General features: G+C 48.1%; 1 protein-coding gene across 6 annotated transcripts in view; it reads left to right on the forward strand.

The window, feature by feature from the left end:
• GNG4 (G protein subunit gamma 4) overlaps positions 1-26883 on the forward strand; it is a 59585-nt gene that overhangs the window by 16310 nt on the left and 16392 nt on the right. For all 6 annotated transcript variants that reach the window (XM_055146755.1, XM_055146751.1, XM_055146753.1 and 3 more), the window contains 2 exons: positions 22054-22160; positions 24433-24541. In XM_055146755.1, the coding sequence (XP_055002730.1) occupies positions 24443-24541 (99 nt within the window). In that variant the 5' untranslated portion in view covers positions 22054-22160; positions 24433-24442. The remainder of the gene's footprint in view (positions 1-22053; positions 22161-24432; positions 24542-26883) is intronic.

A 26883-nucleotide genomic window follows, 5' to 3' on the forward strand; every position in this document is an offset into this window, starting at 1 on the left:
GGGATCGCATGGGATGGTGGGGATTGAACCCAGGTCAGCTGCGTGCAAGGCAAGCTCCTTACCTGCTGTACTGTCTCTCCGATCCCAGCACAACTTTTCTTGTCATTAAAGGGCCTTGTTGTATTAAGCTGAGAATTGGTTACATGCAAGCCCACACCCAGGAAAGAATCAAGGACGTAAGGTGCCCACAAGACTGAAATCAGAGAGCAGCTTCCAATCTACCAGGCCTTTTCCCTTAAGCTCTAGCATCAGTCCACAGAAGGATTCGCCCCAGGAGTGTTGGTAATCAAAGAGTCTGGGCTGTGCAGTGTTACTTACTTCTTGCTGAAACTGTGTCCCTCTAGTGCACAGATTCGGGCCACACTCCCCTTGTTTGTGGCACAGCACACCAGGCCCCAGAAGTGCTGTCAGGGTTGCATAGACCAGCCTGTACCCTTCAAACACAACACCCAGGTTGGACAGCTCTGCTGCATGGTTTTTGCTGCAGAATCGTTCTGTTGGATTTCACCCTCTCTGTGTGCATGTGTGTGTGTGTGTGTGTGTGTGTGTGTGTGTGTATTTCCTGGTACTTCCCAAGCAGTCAATATCCAGAGGGTCCACCAGGTCCATTCCAAGAAAGGGGGTTAGGGGTGGGTGGGGTTGCTCCAGGATTATACCCAGCATGAAGGGCCATGCAGTGCCAAGAATCGAACTCGAGTCTCAAACTTGCAAAGTTTGTTTCATGCTGTAGGTCTTAACTGAGCATGGCTGTGGTCACCAAGAGCAGAGCTCGGGTTTTTACAGTGCTTAGGGGGTGAATCTTGACCATTGAAGATTTGAGCCTCTTCCTCCTGAAACTTCCTTGCAAGAGCAGTTTTAAATTTCTTAGATAGCATTTTGGCCATTTTCTTGAATGTCCTTGGTGTCTGTGAAGTTATGGCTAGTGGAGGCTTCAACGGCTCCTGTCTGTTTCCGAGAGTGTGAGGATGCACCGGTCTTTCCCAGTCTACTCGTACACGTCTGCTTCTGTAGCATTGGCCCTGGAGAAATTCTCGGCCATGGAATGGTTTTTTGTTTCGTTTTGTTAGGCAGCCAGGCTGCTTCAGGGACGTAGAAACATGGTCCCACACAGAGCTCTGGGCGCACTCCAGCTTTCCTTGAGTCCATGGATTTGTGCAGATGGGTCGCCCCTACCTGGAAAAAGTTGAACAGATGTGCCCTCTCACCTGTTCTCCAGTCTTCAAAAGTCTAAAATCCATCTGCTCAATACCTTTTTCATTGCTTTTGGTCGGGGAGTCCATCCAGTGGTGCTGAGGGCTTCTCCTGGCTCTGTGCTCAGGAGCACTCCTGGCAGAGTCCACATGCGGTCATGGAGTGTACCATCAGCAGTGTGCAAGGCGAGCACCCTGCCCGCTTTATCATCACACTGGCTCCTCAATACTGATTTTCAGAGAAGACAATAATGCCGTTTCTTTTCATTTTTTTAATGGAGTCAATTGAATATAAACCAATCTTAATCCTTAACCATCTTACTGAAATAATAAATTTAAATGGTCTAATTGGAAAAAAAAAAGTAGGTTATGAAAAAAACCAAGATTTAGGCACTGTTTAAAAAAAGAAATTAAATTATAGATGATTTTAGTTTTACAGTTTCTGATGGAGTTTGGCGATTTTTATTAGGAGCACGTAATTAGAGTGGAGGGAAGAACTCACACTGCTTCCATTTGGAAACCACCCCTTCAGAACAATCCACATTTTGCAGCCGGTATTTGCAGCTCTGAAGAGGCGCCCCATGGCATGGGCTCCGAGGGAGGAAGGAGGCGAAGCTGGGCTCTTGTTAGTGCTTTTGTATTCAATTCAATTAATTAAATATCTACCGAGTGGAAAACCCTTTTCTGGGTTCTTTGAGAAATGAACCTGGCTGATTCCTGCCTTCCAAAGAGTGGTCTAGAAAAGAAGGAAAGACCTGACACCCCGTGTGGTTCCACACCCCCAACCCCCTACCACAGCCCACCAGGACTGATCCCAGAGCACTGCAGGGTGTGGCCCAAAACCAAAAAAATAGAATTAAAAAAAATAAAAGGTACACTCGGTTATTTGAACACAAGATGACAAGGTCTGATGGTGTGAGGACAATGAGGAGCCTCAAGTCTCCTGAAGCAGAGAAGAAAGGGCCATCCTGGTGGCCCCCAAAGCTTTGATTGTGAGGGTGGAGGCCGCTGAGTGGGACCTTGAAGAGGAGAAGAGGCGTAGATGGAGAGGAGAACAAGGCGGAAGCAAAAGTTTCACAGTTCTCAGGCCTCAGTGCAGATGGCGCAGACTGTAGGGCTACAGGGAAATGATTTCATCTGTATTATTACGTGGGGGAAGTTTGGTATCATTTCCCCCAAGTCTCATCAAGTGAACTCAGCCATTATGATGTTTTTGTTGGGTTTATCTGGGTGGTGGCCGTGGAGGGGAAAGGGGCTGGTTTCCAGCCACACCAGGAGGCTCAGGGGCTTCTCCCAGTGATTAATCTCGGCCATCCCGCCAGTGCTTCACTGTGGAAGTGCTGCTGCCGCTCAGGGCCCTGTGGTGCCAGGGGTTACCTGGGCCACCTCAGTGGCACTTGGGGACTTTCAGGACCATACACGGAGAGACCATGTGGAACCGGGGCTCAGACTGGGGTCAGCCTCATGCACGGCTTGTGCCTTGACTTTGGAGAGTGCTGGTGTTGGGGTTGCCCCTGGCGTTGCACAGGGGACCATGAAGGGCAGGGGTCGAACCCGCAGCGCCGAGCTTTCACATGCAATGTGTGCGCTCCAGCCCTTTGAGTTATCTCCCACACCCCGTTATATTTTTGTTTGCAGGCTACACCCAGTAGAACTGAGGGCTGGAGTTGGGGCATGCGGTGCCTAGGAGGGAACTCGGGGACTCACACATGCCGGACATGTGCTCTACCACTGGAGCTATCTCCTCAAGCCCTCAGCCTTTACATTTTAAGTGCTGGTGAGGTTTGTTTGTTTCGTTTTCTTTTGGGGTCACATGCAATGATGCTCAGGAGTTACTCCTGGCTCTGCACTCAAGAATTACTCCTGGGAGACCATATGGGATGCCAGGGACCCAACATGGGTCGGCTGTATGCAAGAAAAGTCCCCTACCTGCTGCACTATCTCTCTAGCCCCCTGATATTTGTTTTTGTTTTAAATAATCTTAATGGCTTTGTCTGGGCACCTGCTTTTCTTACTTTATGTAAATGTCATCCTCTCCTGTTTACTAATGAACTTCCTGCCTGAAAAATCGAGCAGGTGTTTCACTTAGTCACTTCCAAGAAGAGCCAGAGCCTGTTTTGTTCAGAGCAGAATTGCATGGTCCACCGTGTTGGGCGCTGCTCAGTGATCAAGGCCAGCGCTCTGCCCCGAGGATCACTCAGGGGACCTGTGCCAGTTGACCAGGAGTGGCAGAGAGCGGGGTGCTGGGTGCCACTGCCCTTGGCCAGGACTTGTAAGAAAACTAGGGCACCAGGTTGGGGGGGAGAGGGGGGTCTGAGGTCCCCGAAGTGAAGGGAAGCAGAAACAGCTCCCAGGGTGGGAGGGAGCCCACAGTCAGCAGGGGTCCCCTGCAGGCAGGAGGGTCAGAGCAACTGGGGCTGGGGTGAATCCCAGTCCGCACACAAGGAAAAACTCTGGTCCCTTTCCTATAACTCAGCTTCAGTGGAATCATGCCTCCCATTGACTGACAAAGGACAAAGGACATTAGTCTTGGTCTCTGCAGGGTGTCCCCTACCTCCCTGGGATTATGCCAGCACCCGCATCCTGAGCTCATGCAGGGCGGGGGGCCTGGGAAAGGTGGGGCTCCACAGGCCGGGGGATAACTGAGGAATCCCACCCTCTGGGTCGGGCCCTCCGGGGTGAAGGTGCTTGATTGTCCATCTGGGAGCACAGCACGCTCTCCCGGGCTGCCGGGGGGCCTTGGTGCCAGGGCAGCCAGCCAGCAGCCGCTGGGCTTCAGGGACTTGCCAAGCCCTCCCCGTCTGCCAGCGCAGTGGCGAGCGTCTTGCTCTTCGGGGAGCAGCAATGCCACTGGCCCTCCTGATGCTGACCAAGGCAAGTCCCCTCTACCCTGAATCCTTTCCCATCTCTGTGCTCAGACCTTTGGGAACAGGAGCCAGAGATGCATTGACTGATGTTTTTTGGCACCAAACACATGTCTCTCAGTGAGTGGGGAGGTTTAGCTTAATGAAATGCCATTTATTCACGTGTGTGTGTGTGTGTGTTGTGCACGTGCGTGCACGTGCATATGCCACGCACAGTTTTGAGCCATCCCTGGCTATGCTCAGGGCTTACTCCAGGCTCTCTTTGTTCAGGGGTCGCTCCTGGAAGTGCTCGGGGACTATCTGCATCTATGGTCCCCCATGTTCTGCCAGGAGTGATTCCTGAGTCCAGAGGCAGGAGTAACCCCTGAGCATTGCTGGGTGTCGCCCAAAAGCAGAGAGAGAGAGAGAGAAAGAGAGAGAGTGAGTGAGTGAGTGTGTGTGTGTATGTGTGTATGTGTGTGTGTGTGTGTGTGTGTGTGTGTGTGTGTCAGGGAAAGGTCTCTTCAGGAATAAGCCTTGTCAGCCACGGACTCTGGCTACATTGGGGTGACCATGGGCAGTAAAACCATCCAAAGGTTACTTGCCCCAAGGAGGGAGAAGGAGTGGGTAAGTCTCAACACGCATGCACACAGGTCTGGGCACTGTGGCAGGCCCAGGATCCAGAGGGTATTTGAGACTCCGTATCTCTGGGTCAGGTGAGTGGCATGTGTGCTTGGTGCTGACTTGGACTTGGAGGGTCTTCCTGCAATTCATGCCCCAGGGACTTGGCTGGTCTCCCACAAGTCAAGAGACTGAGAAGACAAACCACAGATTGGGAACATATTTGCAAAGCAGAGCCGGGGAGATGGTTCAGTGGCCTGGGACACCTGCATGCATGCAGGAGCCCAGGTTCAGAGGCACCGTCCCGTGGTCCCCACCCCTGCCCACCTCCAGTAGTGACTCGTTGAGCACAGCTAGGTGTAGCGCAAAATTCTAAAAAATATTTTTTGCACAGCATTCTGGATAAAAGCTGTTATCCTAAAAGTATAAAGAAGCTAAACAGTAATAAGAGTAAAGATATGAGGGACTTAGGGACCAAATGGGTGGTAATAGTTCCACTATGAAGTCACTGTCATCCTGTTGCTCATCGATTTGTTCGAGCGGGCACCAGTAACGTCTCTCATTATGAGACTTATTGTTACTGTTCTTGGCATATCCAATACACCACGAGTAGCTTGCCAGGCTCTGCCGTGCGGGCAAGATACTCTCAGTAGCTTGCCGGGCTCTCCGAGAGAGGCGGAGGAATCGAACACGGGTCGGCCGCATGTTCAATTTAGGGACTCGATTTGGACTTAGGGACTAAATGGGCGGTAATAGTTCCGCTATGATAACATAAATTTGGACTCTCCTTGGCAAACGTAGATCATTCTACTTAAAACCACCTGATGTTCTCAAAACTTGGACAGAAATTCTTTGGAATACCATGTTTCCAAAAATGAAGACAGTTCAAATGTATATCAGCTGATTAATAAATACACAAGAAAGTGTATCTAGACACTAGGATATTAATCATTAAATTACTACAGTGGTGATATATATTGCAGTATAAATAAATCTAAAAATATATTGCTGAGCAAAAGAAACCAAACACAAAATATATAGTATATGATTTTATTTATATGATATATATTGTCACTGGCATCCCGTTGCTCATCAATTTGTTCAAGCGGGCACCAGTAACATCTCTCATTGAGGGGCTTATGGTTACTGTTTTTGGAATATACAATATGCCACGGGTAGCTTGCCAGGCTCTGCCAGTGCGGGCTCAATACTCTCGGTAGCTTGCCAGGCTCTCTGAAAGGGGTTGAGGAATCGAACTCGAGAACGCCCAGCCACTATGCTATCTCTCCAGCCCTATAATATATTATTGTATTTATACTAAACATCCACTGTAAATAAATTCATGAAGACAGAAATTACACTAGTTGTTTCCCCAGGACTCATTGTAGGGAAGAATGGGGAGTTAATGGGTATAAGTTTTACTTTATTTTTGGGTGGCAACTCTGGAATTTGGTAGCGATTATGAAATAAAACTTTATAAATATAGTAATACCTAGTAAATTATGTACTGTAAAATAATTTTTATATGTGCATTATATTTCCATTACAAAAACAGATACTAACAAATTACAAATAAACATTTCTGCCTTTTTTTTTCTTTTTGGGTCACACGGGGCGATGCACAAGGGTTACTCCTGGCTCTGCACTCAGGAATTACCCCTGGCAGTGCTCAGTGGACCATATGGGATTCTGGGAATCGAACCCAGGTTGGCCTCGTGCAAGGCAAATGCCCTACCCGCTGTGCTTTCGCTCCAGCCCCAACATTTCTGCCTTGATTCCAAAATAAGTTGAACAGTAAGAAAACTATCACCCCTGTTTTATTTATTTACTTATTCATTGGATCGCCATGAGATACACAGTTACAAAGTTGTTCTTCATTGGGTTTCAGTCATGCAATGTTCCAACACCCATGTACATTTCCCATTACAGTTGTCCCCATCTTCCCTCCCACACCCCTGCTCCAGCCTGCCTCTGTGGCAGAAACTTTTCTTCTCCCTCCTTTCGTCTCTCCCTCTCCTCGCCCCCCACTCCTTTTGGGCATTATGGTTTGCATTAGAGGTACTTAGAGGTTATCATGTTTGTCACTTCCTAACTGCCTTCCCCACCACCACTGTGATGACCTCATTTTAAAATGAAGATAAGTTGGGCTGGAGAGACAGAAGTGAGGCTGAAGGGATAGGAGTCAGGTAGGGCATTTGCCTTGCAGGTGGCGGACTCAGGTTTGATCACCAGCATTTCATGGCCCCCCGAGCTCTGTCAGGAGTGATTCCTGAGCGTAGAGCCAGGAGTAACCCTTGAGAATCGCTGGGTGTGTCCAAAACACAACAAAATACTTTTTAATAAAACAAATGAACAGAAGTTCTGAACTTATGTCCAGAGTTTGGGTGTTTCACTGAACATCCAAATGGTGTCTAAGCACATTACAAGATCTCCGTATAGAATGTCATCAGAAAAAAAATGCCACAGCAAGATACTTCTTCGAATATCCAAAAACACACAGAAAAATCAAAAATTCTGGCTTGAGAAAGTCATCTCTGAGTTACAGACTTTCTCAAGAATTGCACTTGTCAAACTAATTCTCTTGTGGTTTTGAGAAGCCTATTTGCAACTTGACCAAGACACAGAATAAACAGTTGCTCAAGGTGAGAGGAAACAGAGAGGCACCAGAGAAACCAAGAAACCTTATTTGATCTTTCTTACACCTAGAACTTTCATCAGTAGCAAATGATAAGATAATTTCTCCCTCCCCCTCCTCCGTCCCTCCCTCCCTCCCCCTCCCTCCCCCTCCCTCCCCCTCTACCTCCCTCTTTCTCTCTTCTCTCTCTCTCACATACACACAAACCTCTGATATCATAAACACACACATATACACGATGTAGAGTAAAATCTTGATATTTTGGAACAACTTAATATCCTTTTAGAGAATTAATTCTCCAGGAATGTGAAAATTAATGTTTTCCCTGAGTTTAAAATTGAAAATTCCCTCTCTTCAAATAATGCTAGGAACTCAAATTATAGTGTTTGTCCTTTTTTCAATTAAAAGACATGGAAAACTTAAGTATCTCTTTGAGGGACATGGGGCGTCTCAGCAATTGAGTGTCTGGCTTGCAGGCCTGAGGCTGAGAGTTCAGTCCTCAGAACCTCTGAATGTAATCTGGGTGGTCCTGACAGTTGTCGTCCCGGGCTCTTTGAACCAAATGTGTGACCCTCTAGCCCTTGTAGCTACAACAAAAGGGGAAGGAGAGGGGAAATAATAATACAATTCTTGCTAAAGAGTAATTTTCTTCTTGAAAAGTCATTTTCCACTTGGTTAAAAGCTTTCTAGGGGCTGGAGTGATAATACAGTGAATAAGGTGCTTGCCTTGCATGTGGTTGTCCCTAGTTTGATTCCCAGCACCCTTCAAATGCGCCCCAAACCCTGTCTTGAGTGACCCACTAGTGCAGAGCCAGGAATAAGCCCTGAGCACTTCCAGGTGTGTCCCTCCCTCCTACAAAAGAGTAGTTTTCTGTTGAAATACTGTTACATCAAAACAAGATTTGATATCATCTAAAGCAGTGGTCCCTGAACTTAGATGGCCTACCATCCTCTTTTCAGAACAAAAAACACCCCAACAGTCAGTACCCCCTATAAATGAACAAATGAACAAAGAGTGCCCCCAAGTTGCTTCTGAAGCTATCATTACCCCGCCCTAGAGGGTTCCAGCGTCCCCGGGGAGCAGAATCCCCCGCCTCTGCCCCCATGGAAACACTGGTCTAAAGTGTCATCACACTCTTTCAGGGGACTTGCGTGGGATCTCTGAATCGCCTTTTCTTTCTGATTTCTCCCTTGGAGTGGGGGTGCATGCCCTTCTCCCCTTTGTGTTCAGAAGCAGATGACTTGCCTGGTTTCACAGGTTCACAGCTGGAGAGGAATTTTTGCATTGGGATGAATCATACTCCAAGTCTCACCCACACTTGATGTAGATGATATTTAGATGGGATTTGGAATTTCGATTTGATGCTGGCATAGATGAAGGCTTTGGGGCTGTCCGCAGGGGGGCAGCGTTTATTTTTCATGAAGGAGGATGTAGATTTTTGAGAGTCCAGGGGTGGAGAATTATAGGCTAAGTTGGGGGGCTTCCCCACCAACAAATCCATAATGGTATAGAATTGAACAGTTTGGAGGTGGGGGGTTAAAGATAGAATGGGGTCATGCAGATCTTCCCTCATGAGAATGAGACACACCTACCTTCCCCCACTTTTCTATGTTCCTGGAAGCACGGGCAGTCACCCCCATGAACCAATTCTGGTGCCACCATGGAAACTTTTCTTCTGGCCTTGCTTTAGAGTCCCATAAATAAATCTCGAAAGAGATCAAAAGCTGCAGTTAATCTCCAACCAGTGCAAGGATGAACAAACTGGGGTAAATCAGAGGGAGGCAGGTTAGCTCAGAGCCCCTGCAGCCACTTGCTCCCACAATACAAAATTGCTACCATGTCCCCAGGTCAGACTCTACTGTCTTCAAACATACCTCAAGGAGATAAAAGCTGCTGAAAATGCCGGTATGCAGGTTTTGTGACTGAAATCTCCAGGCTTTCTCGTTACAGAATGGGCTACCTCCCCCCACCTCCCTTTACTTACGGAAGCCCTGGAAGTCACATCTGCATCCCAGCTAAAAAAACCACTCCCCAGTCTTACCTTCCCGGTAAAAATACTAAATATCCTAAACAAACATAATGATCTCTTACTACCTGTATTGCTAACCATAATGCACAAAAGAAGAGAGAGAAAGAAGAAAAGTGCCTCTCACAGAGGCAGGCCAGAGGCTGTCGGGTGGTTGGGGGATGGTGGGAGGGAAACAAGAGACATTGGTGGTAGGAAATGTACATGGTGGAGGAATGGGTGTTGGATCATTGTATGACTGAAACCCAATCATAAACAGCTTTGTAGTGGTCTGTCTCGTGGAAATACATTTAAAAATAGCACTGTAGCACTGTCATCCCATTGTTCATCCATTTGCTCGAGTTGGCACTAGTAACGTTTCCATTGTGAGACTTGTTATTACTGTTTTGGCATATCAAATGCACCACGGGTAGCTCTGACATGTGGGCGGGATACTCTCGGTAGCTTGCCGGGCTCTCCAAGAGGGGCAGAGGAATCGAACCCAGGTTGGCCATGTGCAAGGCAAACACCCTTACCCGCTGTGTTATCTCTCCAGTCCAAATAAAAGAGAATCAGACACACACAATGACCACCAGGGACACAGGAAGAAGTTGCAAAGCCCAGGAGAAACCAAGATTGCTGAGCCCTTCAGCTTGGGTTTCTGGCCTCCAGAACTGAGGGAAAATGTGTGTGGTTGAAGCCCCTCCAATTGCAGTGCTGTGCTATGCCACTGCAAACAAACTCCATTATTTATTCACTCATTCGCTGTATTATTTAATTGGCTGAGAACCACCAGTAGGGCTCATGGACCTCCTGAGCACTGTGTGGGAAGTTCCCCCCAAAAAGACAAAACCCCATTGTATGAGGGCTCTATTTTCGTGACTTCAATTTTATCTTAAGTACTAATAGTGCTTGTCCATGGTTCCCAGTTTCTTTAATAGTTTCAAGAATGAAAATACTGAATAATAAAAGATATTCAAGCTCAGAGTTTAAAAATAGAAAAGTTTATTGGAGAATAAATAGAAGAGAAAGAAATGCCCCAGTAGGGGAGAAACTTAGTGTAGGACTAATTTAAGTAGGACTTGTTTTATAGGGGTTTTATAGGAAAACTGGGTCTTTGTGTTGTTTATCAAACAGAGTATGAGAGGATTCCCATCTGTTTCCCAGAGACGTCTTATTGATTTAGGGCCCATCTGTGTTGTTAAAATAAGACTAACACACTTTATGTATTTAGGGTCTTTTATGTAATTTATTCAACCATCTTCCCTGGGTATTGTTGATTCATATTTTGCTCTTCTGTGAGACCAAAACCTGGGGAAAATTTTATGGTCTTGGGAAAGCATAAACTATCCAGTCACAAGGAATCCAAAAACATGCAAGAATGTCCAAAATGTGTTTTAAGTCAACTAAAATGGAAACACAAGCAGCAGTGGGCAAGGGGGAAACTGAGGCTTCCTCTGTCACCACCCCTTCTTAGTGCTGAGGAACTAGCTCAAGAACCTCATGTGTGAGGTCCTGTGTTTGATCTACAAAAAATATATATAATACAGAGTGCTGGTCTTTAGGGACATAGTACAGAGGTTGCCCTGCATGCAGCTGACCTCTGTTCTAAATGGTCCCTGAGGGCCATAGCAATGGTAGAGTGGGTAGGGATTTTGCCTTGCACCCAGGCTTGATCCCTAGCATCCCATATGGTTCCCCAAACACCTCCAGAAGTAACCCCTGAGCATTGCAGGTGTGGCCCCAAAGCAAAAGCAAAAAAAGAAAAAATAAGAAAAACAAATGGTCTCCTGAGCCCCGCCAGGAGTGATCCCTAAGCACTACCAGGTATGACCGCAACTCAGTAATATATAGATAAAGCTAATCTTAATTATCCCCGGAGAGAATTAACATTATCAAAATGACAATACTGTCCAAAGCACTAATCAAATTTAATGCAGTCCCTATCAGGATACCCATGACATTTTTCAAAGAAATAGACAAAACACTCCTGAAATTCATATGGAACAATAAACCACCACAAATAGCTAAAGCAATCCTTGGGGGAAAGGATATGGGTGACATCATCTTCCCCAACTTCAAACTCAAGTACAAAGCAGTAGTAATTAAAACATCATGCTATTGGGCTAAAAAACAGACCTGCATACCAATGGAACAGAGTTGAATATCCTGTCACAGACCCCCCACATATATGGCCACTTAATCTTTGACAGAGGATCAAGAAATGTGAAGTGGAACAAGGAAAGCCCCTTCAACAAATGGTGCTAGGAAAACTGGATAGCTACCTTCAAAATAATGAACTCTGAGCTCTATCTAATGCCAGGCACAAAAGTCAGATCAAAGTGGATTAAAGACCTCAATATCAGACATGAATCTATAAGGTACATAGAGGAAAATGTAGGCAGAACCCTCCATGACATTGAAGCTAAAAGCATCTTTAAGGACGAGATGCACTGACCATGCAAGTGGAAGCAAACATAAACAAATGGGACTACATCAAACTAAGAAGCTTCTGCACTTCAAAAGAAACAGTGACCAAAATACAGAAAGAGCCCACAGAATTGGAAAGAATATTTACCCAATACCCATCTGATAAGGGATTAATATCCAGGATATACAAGACACTAGTAGAATTGTACAAGAAAAAAACCTCCAACCCCATCAAAAAATGGGGAGAAGAAATGAACAGAAGTTTCCTCAAAAAGGAAATACAAATGGCCAAAAGGCACATGAAAAAATGCTCCACATCGCTATCCATCAGGGAGAATCAAATCAAAACAATGAGATATCATCTCACACCACAGAGACTGGCACACATTCAAAAGAACAGAAGCAACAAGTGCTGGCGTGGATGTAAGGAAAAGGGATGCTCCTTCACTGTTGGTGGGAATGCCAGCTGGTCTAGACTTTCTGGAAAACAATATGGACACTTCTTCAAAAACTAGAAATTGAGCTTCCATATGACTCCACAATACCACTTCTGGGAATATATCCTGAGGATGCAAAAAAGCACAGTAGAAATGACATCTGTACCTATATGTTCATTGCAGCACTGTTCACAATAGCCAAAATCTGGAAACAACTCAAGTGCCCTAGAACAGATGACTGGTTAAAGAAACTTTGGTACATCTACACAATGGAATACTATGCAGCTGTTAAGAGAGATGAAGTCATGAAATTTGCTTATAAATTGATAGATATGGAGAGTATCATGCTAAGTGAAATGAGTCAGAAAGAGAGGGACAGACATAGAAGGACTGCACTCATTTGTAGAGTATAGAATAACATCACATGAGGCTGATACCCAAAGACAGTAGATACAAGGGCCAGGAGGATTGCCCCATAGCTGGAAGCCTGCTTCATGAGTGGAGGGGAGAAGGCAGCTGGAATAGAGAAGGGATCACTAAGAAAATGATGGCTGGAGGAACCAGTCGGGATGGGAGATGTGTGCCAAAAGTAGATAACGGACCAAACATGATGACCTCTCAGTGTCTGTGTTGCAAGCCATAAAGCCCAAAAGTAGAGAGAGAGTATGGAGAAAGCTTGTAACTATCTCATGGTGATTCAATAAAATTTAAATAAATTAGTTAACTAAATAATAATAATAATAATAATAATAATAATAATAATAATAATAATAATAATATAAAATTATCCCCGAAAACTCCTTTCTCCAAGTATGGTCATGTTGTGGGTTAGAATTAGAGTCACTTCAAGCTTAAGGATTTGAGGGAACATGAGTCCTTGTACAACGGGCACCGCCCCCCTTCCGTTTGTGAGTACTTCACAGTCGCTGCCTCCTCGCCTGTGCTGCCAGCGCTCAGTTAACATGTGCAGCTGAGACTGTGGGTGGTGAGGTAATTTGCCAGAGATTGTCTGGGAAGCTCGTAGTAAATCAAGGCTCTTTCCCCCTTCTCAAATGTGCTTTACACATTCCCTATGCTTGGCAGCCTCTATCTGACATGTATTTGAGCGTGGTCCTCAGAGCTTCTTTGGAGAGGCTAAACCGTAGACATTCAAGCTTACTTCTGCGTGTGGTTCCTGAGCCTGCTACAGAGTAGGTGCCACATATTTTGGAAGATCTACCTTGTGCCTTTCTATGCCATTTTGGGAGTTGGTGGGGAAGGTGTGGGCCACACGCGGCAGTGCTCAGGATTTACTCAAGGCTCTGTGTTTGGGGATCACTTCTGGTGTATGTGGCGCCAGGGATCAAACCTGGGTTGGCTGCGTGCAAGGCAGGTGCCTTAGCCTCTGTACCATCTCTCTGGCCCCACTATGCTCTTTTATCTCTTACAGTGCTTACTTCGACAGAGACTTGTGTCAGGGAGAAAGATTTGGTAGGAATTTAAATCAGGAGTTTGGGACCGAAGTGGTAGTACAATGGGTAAGGCATTTGCCTTGCTTGCAGATAACCAGGGTTAGATCCTGTATGGTCTCCTGAGCATTACCAGGAATAAGTACAGAGACAGGAGTAACCTCTGAGCATTGCTGGGTATGACTGCCCTCACAAAAAAAGAAAAGCCCATAGAACAGGATTGTTATCCTAGCACCTTGAAAAGATCTTAGTCACGAAGCAGGGAAGAAATCAAAGAATGATGCAGATGTGCAAGAAAAAGTGTGCAATAAGGGACCAGCTTGAAGGGATACAACTAATCAAATCTGGGACAGATTATGAATCAAAAATTAATACTAATAAGAAGCATATGTTTATATTTTTCATAGCCCATTGAATAAATAGAAAACCCAAAGTTCTCTAACCAAAAAATGAACATATTGAAAGTTTTATGAGAAACAGGGTTTTTCCCCCAATTTTTATCTTATTTTAGTATTATTTTAATTTGGGCAAAGGGGGTGGTTCTTGCCCTGTCTTACTATAGGATATTCCTGGCTCCATGCTTAGGAGTAACCCTTAGCCGTGCTAGAGAACCATATATGATGCCAGGGGTCTAAATGGGATCAGCCATGAGGAAGGCAGGTACCTTACCTCTTGTACTGTCTCTCCAGACCCTGCATACCATCCTAAATGCCTTTTTTTCAGAGGTTTATTTTTTTCCTCCCTTAGGCTGGTACCTGAGTGACTTTTCTTCTTTTTTTTTCCTTTTGGGTCACACCTGACGATACACAGGGGTTACTCCTGTCTCTGCACTCAGGAATTACTCCTGGCGGTGCTCAGGGGACCATATGGGATGCTGGGAATCAAACCCGGGTCGGCTGCGTGCAAGGCAAACGCCCTACCCGCTGTGCTATTGCTCCAGCCCCTTTCCTTCTTATTTTTAAGTTTCATTTTAGCCTCCATGGTTTACAGAACTGTTCTTGATAGGGTTTGGTAAGTGAAACATCCCGTCATTACACCCTCCTTCTCCCACTATCATCCCAGTGCTATTTTCACCTGTCATCCCCGCTGAAGCTTCCTACTGAAGACCAGTTCTTGGTTTCTATTGCCTTTGGACATTTGTGATTTCCCTACTATGTTTCTTTATATCCGGCATAGGAGAGAGATCATTCTGTCTGTCCCTCTCCTAACGTTACTCCACATGATACTCTCCAAATCTTTCCAGGCCTGATTTTACCTTACAACTGAGTAGTAGTCCAGGGTGTAGATGTACCATAGTTTCTCTATCCAGTCATTCAGTCATCTGTTGTTAGACATTTGAGCTGTTTTCCAGATTTTGGCTATCGTGAAAAGCATTGCAATGACCATAGGAGTGCAGATGTCTATTCTGAATAGAGTTTTGGAAGAAAAGCACATTAACATAGTTTCAAAGTGTTTTCCCACAAGTACAATAAAATATAACAAAGTATAGAGGATAATTTTAGAGTAGAAAATCTTAGCAGATGGCACCTTAACCCAGTGATGAAAATTAAGTATGAATAATGGGTCCCACTGAAATATTTTTTTGTATTTCAGTTTTAAAAAGAATTTATTGATTTTTTTAAAAAATTTTATTTTTAGGGGCTGGAGAGATAGCACAGCGGGTAGGGCGTTTGCCTTGCACGCGGCCGACCCGGGTTCAAATCCCAGCATCCCATATGGTCCCCTGAGCACCGCCAGGGGTAATTCCTGAGTGCAGAGCCAGGAGTGACCCCTGTGCATAGCCAGGTGTGACCCAAAAAGAAAAAAAAAAAAAAAAAAAAAAAAAAATTTATTTTTAACGAATCACCGTGAGGTACAGTTACAGCCTTACAAACTTTCCTGATTACATTTCAGTCATATAATGATGGAGTACCCATCCCTCCACCAATTCTCATTCTCTACTACCAGTGTTCCCAGTATCCCTCCCGCCCCCTTAACCCCCTCCCCCTGCCTCTGTGGCAGGCACATTCCCTTTTACTCGCTCTCTCCTTTTGGGTGTGATGGTTTGCAATATGGGTACAAAGTGGTCATCATGTTTGTTCCATTGTCTACTTTCAGCACACATCTCCCATTTTGAGCGAGCCTTCCAAGCATCCTTTACTTGGTGGTCCCTTCTCTCTCTCTCAGCTGCCTTTTCCCCCAGCATGTGAGGCTGGCTTGCAAGTGATGGAACGATCCTCCTGGCCATTATCTCTATCCTTGGATGTTAGTCTTCCATTATGTTACTTTATATTCCACAAATGAGTGCAGTCATTCTGTGTCTGTCCCTGTCTCTCTGATCCACCTGGTGAAAAACAGTGACATGAACACAGCATGGGTTCTGTAATATCCCTCCGAGGAAAGCGAACAGCAGAACATCATGTGTGCCCTTACAGTGGAACATAATTCAGCCACGGAAAGAAGTGAAGTGCAGATGCATGTACAACAGAGATTAACCTCAAAAAAAAAAAACCCAAGCATAAAAGATCTTTTATATTGTTTGCTTCCACATATATGAAGAGTCCAAATTGGCAAATCCATAGAGGCAGAAAGTAGGCTGGTGGTTTCCAGGGGCTGTGAGGAGGGAGGAGGGAAAAGTAAGAACAACTTAATAGATACAGAGTTACTTTTTTGTTGTGGGGAACATCACTCTGAATTGCAGAGCGATGGAGTTTTGAGCCACACCCAGAAGTGCTCAGGAGAGACCCCTAGTGGTGCTCAGGGGTCGATATGCAGTGGGGGGTTGCATATATGCAAGGCAGGTGCCTTACCCACTGTACTATTCTCCAGTCCCCAGAGATTTCAAAGGGGGGATAGCAATGTGTTGCAATCATGTAACCATAGTGGTTGCCCAAACTGCTATGAAATGGTTAGTTTCAGGGGCGGAGAAATAGAACTCAACCAACCATTAATCCATGGCACCCCACATGGTCCCTCGAACATCATCAGGAGGGATTCCTGCAGGAGTAATCTCTGAGTATCACTGGGTGTGGCCCCAAAACCTAAATCAAATTAATTTGCTAAAATGGTTAGTTTGGGGCCAGAAGGGTAGTTCAGTGGGTAGGGTACTTGTCGTGCATGCCACAAATCCAGGTTTAATTCCCCAGCTCCACATATGGTCCCCAAAGCACCACCAGGAATAATTCCTCAGCATAACTGGTTGTGCCCGCCGCACCCCCCTCCCCCCCAAAAAATAAGAGCGTGTTTCAGGGGACCAACCTTTGAAAGGATTTTTAGAAAATGAATAAAATGGTTGATTTTATTATATTAATTTTTACCTCCTTTTATTTAATCCAAGCATTTAAATGTATGTTATGTATTTTAAGAAGCGAACAAGTGATAAGAGCTAAAACGCCATTTCCAGCAACTAGTCTTTGGAAACAGAATTTCCCGTAGCTGGTCCCAGAGAGTGGAACCACCTTATCTTAATTGGACAGCTTGGCCTGTCTGCCAGGACTGCTGTTTCCCGACAGAGCCCCGCTGAGCCAGACTGGAAACCCGCATCAGGGACCGGGAAGGGGGCTGGTCCCCGAGGGCAGAAGAGACCCCGGGAGGAGGCAGCGCACTGAGACTCGCTGGCCACTGGTTTGGTCCGCACTCAAGCCCTAGCAAGTTCACTTTCCTTGGTGACTGAAAAACAGCTGCTGGGCTGAAAATGTGCTCAGCTGGACAGGGAGGCTGGATGACCTGCTGTGACCTCATTCTCACCAGCCAAGTGCACAACCCACTAGACCTACTGGTGTTTCTGGTGCCACAGTGTGTGGTGGGCTGTCATGTGTCTTGCTCTCATGGGTGGGGCTGTCAGCATGCTTAGCTGCAGTCTTCCTCCCTCCCTCTCCTCCCCTCCCTCCCTCCCTACCTTCCTCCCTCCCTTCCTCCCTCCCTCTCTCCCTTCCTTCCTTCCTTCCTTCCTTCCTTCCTTCCTTCCTCCCTCCCTCCCTTCCTTCCTCCCTCCCTCCCTTCCTCTTTCCCTCCCTTCCTCCCTCCCTCCCTTCCTCTCTCCCTCCCTCCCTCCCCCCTTTCATCCCCCTCCCTCCCTCCCTCCCTCCTTTCATCCCCCTCCCTCCTTTCATCCCCCTCCCTCCCTCCCTCCTTTCCTCCCTTCCTCCCTTTCTCCCTTCCTTTTTCTTCTTCTTTTTCTTTCATCTCTCTTTTTTCCCTTCCTTTCTTCTTTTTTTCCTTCTCTTTTTCTGGGACACCCCAGCGGTGCTCAAGACTTACTCCTGCTCTGCACTCAGAGATCACTCCTGGCAAGGCTCTCTGATTGAGGGGATCGTACGTGGTATCAGGGATTGAACCCAGGTCCGCTGTTGTACAAGGCAAGTGCCCTACCCACTGTACTATGTTCCAGTGCTGCAGACAGTGTTACCCGAGTACAAGCGCCACATTTTCTCCAGTGTCAGGGGTACCCCCAGGTGCATGTAAGACCCTGCTCCTCAGACACCGCCTGAGAGTACGGAGACTGTTGTCACTCCCCTGTTCCGTGACACTCCACCTTGAGAAGCTGCGGGAGCAACCCTGGCAACTTTGTGCCATTTGCTCTGTAAAGAATAGATGGTTTTACGGTCCCTGGAGTCCTTCACCTCTCCCGATCCGTAAGGGCCACAGAAGAGCAAACTGTCCAACTAGAGGTGAGCATAGCATGCCCTTCCTCTGCGTGGCCAGCTCCACCACACTGGTCTGGACATGGCTCTGAGCTCAGCCCCCTCCCGCCTTCCTCCCAGTTCTGAGGCCTCTCATGACCCAGACTCCTGCTCCGTCCTGCGGGTGCTGAGTTGTCAAGCCTTCACCTTCCTCTCAGTCTCCCTGCTGAGCTGCATCCCCCTTTACACCATCCTGAAACGCCCGAAACTCAACTTCCCTCCCTCCCCCAGGAACTCATTGCACACCTCTGCAAACCCGATTCTCTCCCTCAGCCCAGTGCTTGCAACGTGTCCACCTTCCACAGGGCCCCCAACACCCAGGTCCAATCGCACCCTCTTCCTTCACTCCATCTCAAGGCTTCTCCCTCGCCACCAGAGCTCTGCTTTTTCACAGTGAATGTCTTGTCAGGCCTTGGTGCTTCCTAACGTGTCTGCTTGCTTATCTGGCTCACCTCTGATCCATTCTCCTCACTAGGTAGAAACAGATTCTCTTTTCCTGCAAATCTTCTTGATGTAATTCTCAGTTAAAAATAAAACAAGGGGCCGGTAAGGCACTTGCCTTGCACACCGCTGACCCAGGTTGGATCCCCAGCATCCCATATGGTTCCCTGAGCCCCGCCAGGAGTGATCCCTAAATGTAGAGCCAGGAGTAAGCCCTGAGCACTGCTGGGACTAGCCCCCAAACAAACCATCTCAGAAATGGGGCTGGATAGTGCAAGGGTTAAGGCACTTGCCTTGTACACAGTCAACACTGCATATGATCCTGAGCACAGCCAGGGGTGATCGCTGAGCACAGAGGCAGGAGTAAGTCCTGAGCACCAGAGAGTGTGGCCCAACCCTCCCCAAAGCCCCTCTCCCCACACACCCCACAAAAGTGCGGATTGTTTCTCTTACCTCTGAGACCAGGAGGCTCGGTTGTGGTGGATTTTCGCAACGCCTGTTCTTTACTGTTGGTTTCTCTTCTTCCCTAGTCCTTGGTCTCTCCTGAGTATTAAAATCCCTCTGCCCTCTAGATCTTGTTAAACCCCACCTTCCACTCCTCCTCTTGGGCTTATATCCCTGTTTAAGGTGATACCAGGCTTTTGGCCCAGCCTCAGGCTTCTCCCACTCCAGTGGTCACATGAATCACTCAGGGAAATTGCAGATGCTCTGAGGTGTCTCCAGGGCAGTTGCTACTGGTCCCCGCTGTGGGCTCTGTCAGGATCAGTTGAATAAAAATGCCAGATCTGGGCAAGACACACACGAAACCTAGTTTGGGACACACCAGCCGAGACAGACTCACTGGTGGTTGGCAATCACCTGGGAAGATGAAGCACCGTGGACAGACATGTGAGCCTTAAGTGACCTGGGTGGGGGGGGGGGGCGCAGGGAGCCACCTAGGTCTCTTGTCTTTAATCCACCTGTCCTTGTGACTCGGATGCTCAGCCAAGTCTGAGAAGCACTGAACTTGAGCAATACTGGGAACAGCTCTGATGTCAGAATCCCCTGGAACTAAGAGCGAGCACTGAGACCCAGGCCCACTGAAGCTGGTATTGATGGTACTGGTTTTGGTTGATGTCAGCATCGCCTCCGTGTTTTTCTGGCTCTCTCCTAGTCAGCCTCATCTCAGCATTGATTGCAAGATGTTGGCTGGGTGTCCACTTGCTGTTTCCTTCACACAGCGGAAGTCAGCCTTTCTGCTGGGAACGGAGAAGCTGTTGTGGGGGTGTAGGAGGGGGGGTGTTGTTCAGTGGTCAGACGCTTGTTTCCCTCTCTGAGGGTCTGGTTTCTGTGGCTGCAGAAATAACCACAATAAAGAATAAAGATGGTGGGGGTAGAGAACAGAGACTAGATAGCCACAGTGAGGTTGGCAGTTTGGGTGCAGGGTGGCGTCTAGGGTGAGGGGGCTTACTGGAGCTGCTCTGGGTGTCCCCTCCCTCCTGCCCAGAGTTCCTGTCCACTGAAGGGCAGGTTTCAAGGCACTTTCTTGAGGGGGTCAGGGTTTAGGCTCTGCCATGTGCGCCCAGCTTCCAGCCCAGTAAACCTGTTCTCCAGATCTTGTCTCTTAGAGGCAGGGAAAATATGAGCCAAGGTGGAGAACCTGTTATGGCTCCCAGGGCCCACCGTCAGCCCCCACAGGTGCCCCTCCAGCAGCCTGAGACTGTCCAGACCATGTATGTCACGCCAGTGAGTGGAGAACAGAACTCGGGGCTTTTCAGCACTATTGGCTTTTCAAGTAGAAAGAAATGAGTTTTCTAATAGGAAATCTAAAAGGATTTTTCTAATAGAAGACGGATTGAAAAAAAAAAACTTTGGAAGGAGATTAGGATAAGGCTGTAATGAAGCCTAACTGCTTTGGGGGCGGGGGGGGGGATGGTGGAGGGAGGGAAGTACCCAGATGCACTGACAGGAAGAAGGCCCCGTGCCTTGGAAGCAGCTGCCATGTGGTGGTGCAGAAATATGCAGCTTCCAACCTTCCCCAACAAAGATAGACAGTACAGCAGCTAGGGCGCTTGCCTGCACGAAGTTGACGTGGTTTGATACCCCAGCACCCTCTAGGGTCTCCGAGTCCTGCTCAGTAGATAGTCCTGAGCATAGAGCCAGGAGTAAGTAAGCCCTGAGCATGGCCGGATATGGCCCCAAAACAAACAAAAAAAAGGCCTCTGATCTACCTTCTGCCATGACATTCAAACCACCCCAGTCTGGGACACTTACGGGATGTCAGCCCAATCTTGTTGGTTTTCATTTTCACACAAATTCCTTGGGATCCCCGGGAGAGAGGGGCTGCAGGGCAGATCTTGGTGAGGTCTCTGCAGATAGAACCCAAGCTTCCAGCCCCGCACCCCACTCCCGAAGCCTCTCTGCACCAGGAAGGTACCTGTGCATTTGCCTCTCATCGGAGAAACCAGCATTCAAAGAGGCTATTAAAGGCATTGGCTTAAGTCATCTCTTCCGTGACAAAATGTTCTTTGGTTAAAATGAGATTATTTCTAAAAGATATGACTAGTTTGTACCAACACCATTATATCTGGGATGTTTTAATTGCTCTTTTTTTAATTGTTTTTCTTAAGTTTCTTGAACGCTTTCCTTCAATGGACATACATTTGAATACATTTTTAAAGCCAGAGAGATAGTACAGTCAGCAGGGCGCTTGCCTTGCACATACCTGACCCAGGTTTGATCCCCCGCACCATGTATGGCACCATGTATGGTCTCCTGAGCCCTACCAGAAGTGAGCCCTGAACACAGAGACAGCAGTAAGCCCTGGAGAACCTCCAAGTGTGACTGGAGGGGGAGGAACAGAAAGAGGGGGGGAGGAGAAAGAAGGAAAGGGAGGGGAGGGGAGAGGGCAGAAGAAGGAAGGAAGGAAGGAAGGAAGGAAGGAAGGAAGGAAGGAAGGAAGGAAGGAAGGAAGGAAGGAAGGAAGGAAGGAAGGAAGGGTGGGAGGGAGGAAGGAAGGAAGGGAGGGAGGGAGGGAGGGAGGGAGGAAGGGTGGGAGGGAGGGAGGGAGGGAGGGAGGGAGGGAGGGAGGGAGGGAGGGAGGGAGGGAGGGAGGGTGGGAATAGTTTGACTTTCTGCTTGGCAGAAATGTGGGGATGGGGCGTGCAGGTTGGGGCAAGCCCAGGATGATCTAGAGATAGTTCCACATTGCAGATCCTTTTTCAGCCTTTGCTTCTCATCTCCCCTGGGGTCTGACACATGAGTCCCCAAGCTTATGAATATCGTCTCTGAGCCAAGGAGGGACACTGGGGGACACCCAGCCTCTCCGGTACCGTATGACCGTGCTCTGGTATTGTTTGCAGGTGAACCTCAAGGCAGGAAGCCTGAATCAGCGTCTCATCTGACAACTGTCAGCTGCTGCTGCTAGCCTACCCTCACTTGGCCCTGTCACTGCACCACCTCTCAGAAGGTAAGGAAGGCGGGAACAGTCCCCCGGGCTCTGTCAGGACAGCAACAGGAGTGGGACGTGGGGCATCAGGACCTTCCATGTGTGGTCAGGTCCCTGACAGTCAGTTTCTCCCTGTTGTAGCAGTCTTTGCCCACCCTGCATGGCAGAGCAAGGCCTTCATGATGTCTGGGTTACAGACCCAACACACACACACACACACACACACACACACACACACACACACACACACCATGTCCATGTGCTCCCTCTTAAGAAAAGCGTTAAGCAATATGGACCAGGGTAATAACAGCTCAGTGGCTTCACATACTTGCCTTGCAAATCTGAGGTCATGAGTTCGACTCCCAGGGTTGCTTCATGCCCCAGCTCGGTCCTGGTAGCTCTGCTCTCTGTGATCCCGACATCACAATTCCAGCCTCACATCAGCCAGGTATATGTGAACATGAGTAAAGAATGAAGGAGGGTGACCCCAATGAATCCCACAACTGAAAGATGTACGAGTACCATGACCACGAAGTCCAGCCCCTGGAGAGTGCCTATGTCGGTACCACGGTGACCCCTGCAAGCACTAAATCAGAGTGGGTGTATGTACCACAGCTAAAGGAGTATTCAGCATGGCCCACACCAAGCTTGTGTGTGTGTGTGTGTGTGAGTATGCACACATATGTGAGAGAGTGTTGTGTGAGAGAGAGAGAGAGATGGAGAGAGAGTGTGTGTGTGAGAGAGAGAGAGAGAAAGAGTGTGTGTGAGAGAGAGAGAGGGAGGGAAGAATGGAGAGAGAGATCCTCGTCATCACAACAAAGGGACAACTATTACACGGAGAAAAACCATAGCATCCAGTTAATCACTGTTTCTTCGCTAGTCAGTGTGAGAAAGGGGAGCTTTCACCAGCACCTGAGCGGCCCCTCAGGCCAGCCCAGCCTCAGAGCCCATCTATCCCTGTGGACTGAGGGGCCGCATTCACCCTGTCGCTGCCTTTGTGGCATTCTCCGGGGAGACGCTGCAGCGCTCGGCCAGCAAACTTCTGGGAGCTCAGTCATTAAGGGGAGGCTGCGTAAAGAGCCTGTGGGATCCACAGAGCCAGAAACCCTCAGCACTGTCCGCATTCAGCACTGCTGAGAGATGAACGGGCTTGTGTCCAGCCTGACCCCCAACACTGCACTTCCAGTCTTCCACGCCCCCGAAAGCTGCCCATCATATTCACCCGGGAGAATAAGCAAAGGCCCAGGGAAGGCAGGCTGGCCCCTGACAGGTCCTCACTCTCCCTTGGACCTTGTCTCCTGCAACATTGCTCCCAACTCGCAGACCCGCATGACGAAGCCCTGTCTAGCCATTTCTCGGAGGCCGCGTCACTGCAGTATCCACCGTGTGGGGGTAACTGTGGAGGAGTTAGGTCAAAGCCGTCTCTTCCCAGCCCGCTGCCATCTTATACACCAGGGGAAGGAGAAGTTCTTTTCTAGAAAAAGTAAATGCACAGTTGGGAGATGTGTGTATTGCTGCTTTTTAAAAGCAAACTTCCAGAGTCAAGTCTGTCCACTTTTTGGCATGACATCAAATAAAAATTGATGATAAAAGCAGCTTTCTTCATGGGAAACACGAGTTTTGAAACTGCAGCTTGCTGGGGGAATGCCAGACGAGACGGGAGGAGGAACCCTTAGTGAAACTTCCAAGCTTCAAGTTTCAGTTCTGGATTCACACCTTTTGGCTGTGGGACCTTTGGCTCTTGGCGTGATTCTCTGAGCTTATACTTTCTTTTCTTACAGAACTAAAATCAAGATTATTTTGCCACTAGGGCAAGTAATGAACAAATGTATCTGATAGGATTTAATGGCAAGCCATAATGGCCAAAAGGAGAGAGAGAGAGAGAGAGAGAGAGAGAGAGAGAGAGAGAGAGAGAGAGCGTATGGGGAATATTGTCTGCCATGGAGGCAGGGGGAGGGTGGGAAAGGGGGGTATACCTGGATATTGGTGGTGGGGAATGTGCACTGGTGGAGGGATGGGTGTTTGATCATTGTGAGATTGTAACCCAAACAGGAAAGCTTGTAACTATCTCACGGTGATTCAATAAAATTAAAAAAATAAAAAGCCTTCACTGAGGAAGCCTTCCTTTCTCTTCTCCCAGCACTTTATCTTTCTTCCAGTGCACTCAGGTTCGGACAGAGGGGTGATGGGCGAGGAGAGAAAGTTGGGAAACACTCTGCCTTCCCTTCCCTTGCCAACCCCCTGATGGATGCTGAAAAGGCAACCGTTCCAACCTCTCGCTCTGGTGTTTCAGGGGCAGCAGGATGAAGGAGGGTATGTCCAACAACAGCACCACAAGCATCTCCCAAGCCAGGAAGGCTGTGGAGCAGCTGAAGATGGAAGCATGTATGGACAGGGTGAAGGTAAGCCGCACAGTCCGCCTCCCCCAGCTCAGGCCACTCCCCCACCTCCCGACAGCTTTCCTAGCCCAACAGCCTTCCTGTAAGAGTGCGTGGGCTGCCTGGGCAGCTGCACAATGCCAGTGTTGCCTTCAGAGTTGTGCTTGTGCTAGAAGATACTTTGTATCCAGAGGATACACAAAGCACCATGCAGGCATTCCATGAGGAGTCGCCAAAAATAGGCTCATATTCCTCTTGGCTCCGTTGAGCTCCGCTGTCAGGCCAATATGTCAGAAAAAAGAGTTTGAGGATGAGCTTGATCAGTTGTCCTGCCCCGGCCAGTAAGGCAGCACTGGCCGCTTTGACAGGGGCGCTGTCGGAGAGAAGCGCTGAGCTGTGCCCCCATGTTTGTCAAATGCCCCTCGGGGAAGAGGGAAGACGGTGCCAGCCGCCACCCACTGGGTCCACTTTGCAGGTGAGCACGGATCCCTTCAGGCTGGGAGAGCTGAACAAATCGAAGCCACGTGGTCTGCAGCACCTGGGAAGCTCGCAGACCAGGCAGGACAGGTGGCCGTGAAAGGCGATTCTGGGTCACGGGCTCTATAATAGAGGAGGAACCCCATCAGAACTTAGTATCAAGGCTCTCCAGTCTAACAGCTCTGCTCTTGACTGTTTTTAAGGGTTTGTCCCCTGAAGTGGGGTTGCTGGATTCTGTAGTAATTCAGTGTTTGACTCTTTGAGCAAGCGCCACACTCCTCCCCAACAGTACACGTTTCATCATCTCGCCCCGAAGCCAGCAATGCACAGGGCTCCAGTACTGATGTTTCCTGTCCTCATGTTTGTTTGATCGGAGCCACGTTCGTGGTCTGATACTCAGACAATATTGTTTCAGAGAATGGTGTGACTTTAGGGAGCAAATCTACCTGATATAATTCACAGTTGAAAAAAAAAGGGGGCCTGGCGCAGTAGCACAGTCTTTATTTGCCTTGCATGTGGCCAACCCTGTTTTGATCCCCAATATCCGTGTTGTCACCCAAGAACCACCCAGAGTAATTTTTGAACGCAGAACCAGGATTAACCTCAGAGCATCATCAGGTGTGGCCCAAAAGCAAACAAACAAAAAAAGAAAGTATTCACCATCATTTAAAAATAATAATTGGGGCTGGAGCGATAGCACAGCGAGTAGGGCATTTGCCTTGCACGCAGCCGACCCAGGTTCGAATCCCAGCATCCCGTATGGTCCCCTGAGCACCGCCAGGGGTAATTCCTGAGAGCAGAGCCAGAAGTGACCCCTGTGTATCACAGGGTTCCCCCCCAAAAAAAAAGAAAAAACAAACAACAACAACAATAACAAAATGCAGAGCCTTCCCCAAGTGAGGAGATGAAGGACTGGAGGAAAACTGCTGCTGGCCGCTCCAGGGAAGAAATCATTGCAATGACTAGTTCCCTAGAGCTTGCTCCCAGGTGGAGAGAGACAGATGGGACCCAGAGGACACCTTGGGCAGGTGCAGGGCTTGGGCATGAACTAAGAACAGGCATGAAATATTTAGCTCACAGCAAGTGTGGAGCCTCCTCAAGCTCCGGTTCCCCAGGTTTGATTGAGTGTTTTGAAGCAAGGCAGGGGCAAAAGGAAGTATTTGCAACTCGAGAGAGCAGAGGGAAATCTGTAAGGGGGTGAGCAGAGGCAAAACCCCTGCAGTGAGCATGTGTTTGGGCTGCCAAAAAAAATAATAGTGTGGATGCGGAGAGGTTCAGCATTTCAGGGAGGGGAAGTGGACACCTGTACACTCTTTTTTTTTCCTTTTTGGGTCACACCTGACAGATGCACAGGGGTTACTCCTGGCTCTGCACTCAGGAATTACTCCTGGCGGTGCTCGGAGGACCACATGGGATGCTGGGAATTGAGCCTGGGTCGGTCCCATGCAAGGCAAATGCTCTACCCACTGTGCTATTGCTCCAGCCCACCTGTCCACTCTTGTCTCCAGAACTTGTTCGTCTCCCCCGAACACCAGTTGTACCAAAGCTCCAATGCCTTCCTGCACAAACTTCTTTCCAGGGGACACTAAATGCAGGTCTGTACCACGTGGTTGACAGCCAGCACTCAGACCCGCATTTGTTTGGCCCAGAGACACCCCAACAGCCTCAGTGCCGGCCCTACGGCTTCCCTTCACTCATTTAGAGTCTACTGAGTATTTCTCCGCACGCACCCCCCCCCAAATTACAGCCCACCCGCACCCCACTGTCCATGGGCTCTTCTCCATCCTACTTGGACACACAGGGAACAAAGATTTTACAACAAAGGTTAGGTGCTCCTCGTTGACAAGCTGTATTAACTGCTTTTGATAAAGGTAAATGTTTTTTCCCTA

This window comes from Sorex araneus, chromosome 9 (genome assembly GCF_027595985.1).
Source record: "Sorex araneus isolate mSorAra2 chromosome 9, mSorAra2.pri, whole genome shotgun sequence".
NCBI classification, from domain to species: domain Eukaryota; kingdom Metazoa; phylum Chordata; class Mammalia; order Eulipotyphla; family Soricidae; genus Sorex; species Sorex araneus.